Raw genomic sequence first — 7,255 nt, forward strand, 5'->3', positions numbered from 1 at the left:
AGATTGACCGAAGAAAGATAAATAGCATTTCTCATGTTATTTATTTATTTACAAAATCAGTTCTTGATTTTTTAATCTACGAATTATTTTTTACTACCACATCTTAAAGTATTTTATTCCACTAATTGGATCCTCCTTCTTTTTTTTGAAAAAAAAAAAAGAAAAAAAAAATCTAACTCGGTCTTTACTAGTTAATTGTGAATGTTTTTGGCTAATAATAATTTTTTTTTTTTTTTTTCTAATTGAATAAGTTGGCTAATAATAAATTGATGGATTGTATTTCAAGTTCTACCATATGGGAAAAGAAATGTGCTATAATGCAATAAAAAGATCATTTTGGACCCATAAAAGTTCAAGTTGGCAAGAGCCCACAAGCTTCATCAGTGGGTGGATTCACAGTAACTACGGATGGAGGCCTATAGCCTCTTGTTACCTAGAACTTTTATAAGCAAAAAATTCTATTTTTATTGTACTATAGCATTTCTCACAAAAAAAAAAAAAAAAAAAGTAATAAATAAATTTTGCTAGCTAGTTTATGAAAACCAATACTATTACGTATCCTATGACATGGGCATCTTCTCCTGAACAAAAGAAAAATAATCTTTACGTAAAAGTCAATTTCAGTTACAGGAGAAGTCTATTATGTTTGGCAGTGTCGCATAAAAACATATGAATAGACAATAGTGGGAAGGGGTGAAGAGGATCCTCTGTGCAAAGACAACAAGCATCGGCTGGGGAAGAAGTCTTATTTGAAAATGACTAATAATAAGGGGATGTTAGGAGTTATCACTGCATACTCTCTTATGTTATAATTCAAACTATCTTTGGGCATATTTTGGATGACAAGGATTCTCTGCGGTTCATTTGAATAGAGAATTTAGTTGGTTTTATTTATAAGGATAAAATTATCATTTTAATTTTTTAGACGACGATTTTGCCCTTCAAATAAGACAAACCGGGACTACAAAAAAATGATGACTTTGGAACGTTCTCGAATGTGGTCGTTACCAGAGGGCATTTCAATAGTAAAACGACCCCTCAAGGAGAGGGGTCGTTTGAACAGCGCACGTCCCTACTGAATTGGAACGTTGCAATAGTGCATGTACCCACTCAGTAAAAAACATCCCCCATCCCTCAATCTACGCAGAAGCCCGGCCACCCGATCCCCCTCTCCCTTGATCTCCCTCACACAACTCTCTTTCTCTCACTTAGCTCTCTCTCACTCAGTGATCTCTCTCTCTCTCTAATCAGCTCTCTCTCACCTCCGGCAGCGCCGCTCCTCCAATCTAGGTGTATTCTTTCTCGATCTTGCTGCCACTCCTCATCCTCCAACCGATCGGTACTTTTCTTATTAAATTGATATGCATATGAAATGATTTAAATTGATATTCCAAAATGCTAGAATTATGACTTCTTTTTTTTTTAGGGAATTTTATTTTTATTTTTATTTTCATTCCATAATAAGAGATCAAGAGCTTGAAGCTCTTAAAGAGAAAAATAGCCAAAAAAGTATGAAGAGTACAACATCGTAGATACACTGAAAATCTAACATTCAAAAACATATATACCTCCTCCGATCCAACCCATGTGCACACTTCATTTAAGGGGTAGATCTGCTCTAGGCAAACTAGATCTAAATACATGAGTAGGTCTCATCGCTAAAAAAAAAAAAAAATTTATTGACCCGGCCGTGAGACAAACTCCTTGCATCGAAACTATCCCTCATCAGCACAAAGGTCAAGATAACACAACAAAACAAGACCTAAACAAAGAAAACCAGCATCAATGGCAAGGTCCAGCAAGAAAATGGCAGAGAAAACTCGGCTCGTGAGGCTCACACGTAAAGCGCGTGAGATCCACACGATCCATACTCTGGCTTGCACAAACCACATTCGGCGCTTGCCAAAAAGAAGAGAGAAAAAGTCTGGTGACTACAGAGCATAATGGCACCGGGGAGAAGTGTGTAGTGGCATGTATAGGGCTTGGGCCAGCAGCAAAAGAGTAGATCAGCAGCACAAGGAGCTGATCTAAGTTTCCCATCAAAATATCGACAAAACCAAAGCGTGAGGAGAAGCTAATGAGTTCCAAAATCAAACTATAGCAAAGAAAATGAAAGAAATAACAAAACAAGCGGGGAGGATTCAGGGTCTCACTGGAGAGGGACTAGAGAGAGGCTAGAGTTTTTTGGAGCCCAAGAGCCGAGAATTATGGCTTATTAAATTGATATTCAATAATTTTTTTTATATGCATTTTTTTTTTTTTTGACATGTCCACACAAAGGAATGAAGATGGGAGATTCGAACTATTGACCACCGCTTCATGAGGCGTGGTCCACAGTCGATTGAGCTACCCTTAAAGACTTTTGATATGCATTTAATATAGGGTAGAATGACTTAATAAATTGATATGTAATTGAATTTAATTAAATGCATTTATGATATGTTAATTAGAATTTGTACTCTATTATTAGATTCGTAATTGCATGCAATTAAATTATTATTAAATGATTATTTGGTATGCAAATGAATTTTTTTTTTTTTTGAATAAGTAGGACTTTTATTACTCAAACATTATTAGAGGAAGGAGTCTCCCCTATAATAAGCTCATGAATACAATCAGGATATGCAAAATGCCGTGTCCTTGCTGTGTTCGCCCGAATGGCCATCCGTGCTACCTCATGGGCCGCTTGATTTGCAGATCTTCAAACCGCCATCACCTTCCAATCAGTGAAGGGTTGTAGCATAATATACATGTCTTCAATCAAATGACCAATATCCCTCCCACTAGCATCTCTGCCATTAACAGCATCCACCATGAGCTTCAAGTCCCCTTCCAAGATGATCTTCCTCAGTCCATATCTTTGCCAAATATTAGAGCTTGCCCTCCGGCCCACGCCTCAACTGCTAGAAGGGAGAGCCTGCCTGGTTTAATCAAGCTTCGTACAGCCAACACCTGCCCTCGTTCGTTACGAACCACATCACCCATACCCACCACTCCTTGCTTGGAACAAATCGCCGTGTCCCAGTTGATTTTGATAAAACCCTCAGGCGGAACAATCCAGCTGGAAGCCTCAACTATCTCTCGGGGAGAAGATGGATTTGGGGAATTTACGTCCAAATAATCAGTGTGAGCCTGCAAAGCCTGCTATACCAATGCACTTGGGTGGGAAAATTTGCTTTCATGCACAAAGACTTTTCGCCGTAACCAGACGCGTCGTGCGATCCCAGCAAAGAGACCCAGCTCCTCTCCATCACACCTCTTCGCCACCAGTTCCACCACCTGTCTAAAGGTTGGGCCCTCCAGTACCAGCTTTTGAAATTTTTTTAGACTTGTTCCTCATACATCCCGTGCCGAGGGGCAATCCCATAGGATATGGTATCCAGTTTCTGCTTGTAGTCCACAGATTGGGCACAAATCATCTGGAAGAACATGCTGCCCTAAGTAGGTTGGCCTTGGTGGGGAGAATCTCCTTACATGCCTTCCACAAAAAATGTTTCTCCACATTTGGGTACGCCACCTTCCAAATTGACTTCAACAGATCACACATTTTCCCCCCATGTGAGCTCCCTGCCTGCTTGAGAAACTCCAGTTCCTTGGCCAAATGATACGCTGATTTCACTGTGAACTGACCATTAGCATTACCTCGCTAGATCACCCTATCAGATCAGTTAGTGCTACTCAAAGGGACTAATAAAATAGCTTCAACTTCAACCGAATTAAAGATAGCCTTCAGCAGGCTTGTATTCCACCCATACGTGTCTCTGTCAATAAGAGCACTTACCTTTGTATTGGCGTCCAACACCCGGGGAGGTGTATGAATAGAAAAAGTGGACGGAATGGGAATCCATTTGTCTCCCCAAATTCGTGTAGATTCTCCGTTGTCAATCCGTCGATACAAACCCTCCTTGAGAAGGTCACACGAACCCAAAATGCTCCGCCATGCAAAGGAGGGTTTAGAGCCCAATTTGGCCTCAAGAATTGTTCCATTTGCAAAATATTTAGCCCTCAAAACCGTGGCCACCAAACTCTCGGCCATATTCCATAATCGCCAACATTGTTTCGCAAGAAGGGCCTTATTGAAACATAGGAAATCCCGAAAGCCCAAACCTCCTTGAGCTTTTGACAAACCCACTTTGCTCCAAGATATCCATGGAATCTTTGATTCCCCCCACCAAAATTGCTGCATTAGGGAGTTAATTTTGTCGCACAAAATTTTGGGAAGCTTGAATACACTCATGCAATACGTCGGTATTGCTTGGACCACCGCCTTGAGCATAATCTCCCTCCTCGCTTGAGAAAGGAGTTTTAACTTCCAATCTTGGAGTTTCTTCCAGATTTTATCAAGTATCCCTTTGAAAGCTTTTGTCCGAGATTTCCCCACCAAAGCCAGGAGGCCCAAATATGTCTCGTACCTCTGTGAACTTGGGACACCAGAGGCTTCCTGGATATGTCGTCGATGTGCTGACATAGTATTCCGACTAAAATAGATAGCCGTCTTAGATGCATTCAATTTTTGTCCTGAAGTTTCTTCATAGATTCTGAGAATGGTAAACAATTTTTCCCAATGTTCCAGGTCAGCTCTACAAAATAGTAAACAATCATTAGCAAAAAATAAATGGTTGATGCGAGGTCCCCTCTTAGAGGTGGGAACTCCAGTCAACACACCTTCCCTATCCACTTTGCCAAGTAAAGAACTCAATGCCTCAGCACAAATCAAAAACAAATACGGTGAAAGGGGGTTGCCTTGCCGATTGCCTCGGGTTGGGACAATTTTTCTTGTAGGGACGCCGTTAACCAATACTTCAAAATTCGTCGTGGTTACACACTCCATGATCAATTTGATCCAACTGGGTGCAAACCCCATTTTGCACATTACCGCCTCCAAAAATCCCCACTCCACCCGATCATAGGCCTTGCTCATATCAATTTTAACCGCCATATATCCCTTTTTCCCCCTATTCTAGATTGCATTGTGTGGAGGGTCTCATAAGCAACCAAAATGTTGTCAGTCATTAACCTTCCCTTGATGAATGCACTTTGGTTTTGAGAGATAATAAGTGGTAAAATCAATTTCAGCCGATTCGCAAGTACCTTTGATATAATCTTATATAAAACATTACACAAACTTATGGGGCGAAAATCCGAAACGCATGAGGGATTTTTATTCTTGGGAATGAGAGCTATAAATGTAGAATTCAATTTGCTACCAACGACAACATTATTGAGAGAAAAAAGAATAGCTTTTCAAACCTCGGTTCCAACGACGTCCCAATGTTTTTGGAAAAAGCCCGCATTATACCCATCCGACCCGGGAGCTTTTAGAGGAGCCATTTGGAATAAGGCGTCCTTAATCTCGCTTTCTAGGAAAGGCCTCCCTAGAGTCTCCTTCATGTCATCCGTCACCCTCCCCTCTAAGCCTTCCAAGCATATATCAAAATCCCCCATTCCACCGGTCTTGAAAAGACTATCAAAATAATCCGCAAATGCATCACCCATCTTTTCTTGGGTCGTCCATTTTTCTCCACTTTCATCAACAATAAAAACGATTTTAGTAGCTTTTCTTTTAAAATTCGCGCAAGCATGAAAATACTTCAAATTTTTATCTCCAAATGACAGCCAATTTACTTTAGCTCGTTGGCGCCACTTTAATTCATCTTGTTCTAATAACATTTTCAGAATATTCCTTGTTGTATCTGCTGGTTCCAAATCTGGTATCTCATTCAGCCCTTGCTCCATTGCTAGTTTATTGTACTGGTCCCTTAGAGTTGTACCCGGCAATCCCCTCTCATCATTTCGCCATTTAAGCAAAGCTTTGGTACAGCACATCATTTTGCTTTGTATAAAAGGCCATGGGTTGACATGCTGCAAGGTAGAAATAATGGGTTGTGCCTTCCAAGAATTCTGAATAATAGTTTGGACTTACCATCAAGCTCCCAACCAGCCTCATATTTGAAGTTCCTACGACCCTTCTGTCTCCTCCCATAATTGCTTAATGTCAAGAGAAGTGGGAAATGATCTGACCATACAGCTGCCCCAATCACTAGTTCTGCCCCATGAAATTTGCCACACCATTCTCGGTTAGCTACCGCTCGATCAAGCCTTTCCTTCGTAAAATCCGGTCCCTCCCTACAATTACTCCATGTGTACTTGGGACCCCTATAGCCCAAATCCGAGAGTTCACAATCCTCCAAAGCCCTTTGGAAAGCTTCCATTAGACTTCTTTGACGTCCATTCCCACAAAATTTTTCATTAAGGCTTATAATCTCGTTGAAGTCACCTATGCACAACCAAGGGCCAGGTTCCATTCTAGCAATGTATCGCAACAAACTCCATGATTCCCCCCTCTTACTCGGATCTAGATGGCCATAAAAATCGGTAAGTTTCCACGGCGGTTCGGTTGAGGAGGGACAAACTGTTGCATTAATATGCCATCGACTGTAGTTTTGAATTTCAATACCCATATCGGCCAACCATAATAAAGCCAAACCTCCACTCCTTCCCACACAATCCACCGCAAATATATTAAAAGGTCTGAAACAGAGTTCATTACACATTTTTAAGTGAATAAGTCTCAAAAGTAGCATGAGAAAACAACAATGTTCCTTAAGAAATTAAACTTCATATGGAGCTAAGCAACAGAAAAAGGATTAGTTGCGCCCACTTTGAGATACACAAAAACAGGCTTCCCAGATACAAGAACAGATAACTTGTACGACTCATCAATACCACATTGTAACTGTACAAAGAAGAAGAGTATATAAAAGACAAGAAATTTCCCTAAAGAAAATAACCAAAACTAAATGAAGCTATGGAAAGAGGGATGAACTTGGATTATGGAAGCTATAATTTGTCTCCCAAATTACTACCCAAAAGAGGAACACCAAACAAGTCTGTGTGTGTAATTTCCTGTTCGTGAAATATAAACTTATTTATTTCCAAAGAAAAAGTAAACCAAAAAAGGAGGAGGTTTGATTAGCCGGATTGAGAGGCCAGTCTAGTACTAAAATATGCATGAGATGATCATTCTAAACTAGTAAATTTGCAAGTAAACTTGCATCACAATCCGACATAGCTTGGATTATCTTAATTACTTCAAGTCTCAGAATTATTGTATTTTATAACATAGTCTATTCTCATCATTACTTGATGGAGCAGCTCTATAAAAAGGGTTGCTACAACCCAATTTGATTATCAAATTAAAATTTTTATTATCTTCTATAGTTATTCTCAAATTCTCATTGTTTTGAAAAGCCAT

At 39.9% G+C, this 7,255-nt stretch overlaps 1 protein-coding gene across 1 annotated transcript in view; it reads left to right on the plus strand.

Annotated features, from left to right (window-relative positions):
• Nucleotides 1–6,359: 6,359 nt before the first annotated feature.
• Nucleotides 6,360–7,255, plus strand: part of LOC132181882 (agamous-like MADS-box protein MADS1) — a 4,003-nt gene continuing 3,107 nt past the window's right edge. Inside the window, exon 1 of the mRNA XM_059595112.1 lies at nt 6,360–6,375. Coding sequence (XP_059451095.1) covers nt 6,360–6,375 — 16 coding nt within the window. The remainder of the gene's footprint in view (nt 6,376–7,255) is intronic.

The sequence above is a fragment of the Corylus avellana genome, chromosome ca5 (assembly GCF_901000735.1).
Source record: "Corylus avellana chromosome ca5, CavTom2PMs-1.0".
NCBI lineage: Eukaryota > Viridiplantae > Streptophyta > Magnoliopsida > Fagales > Betulaceae > Corylus > Corylus avellana.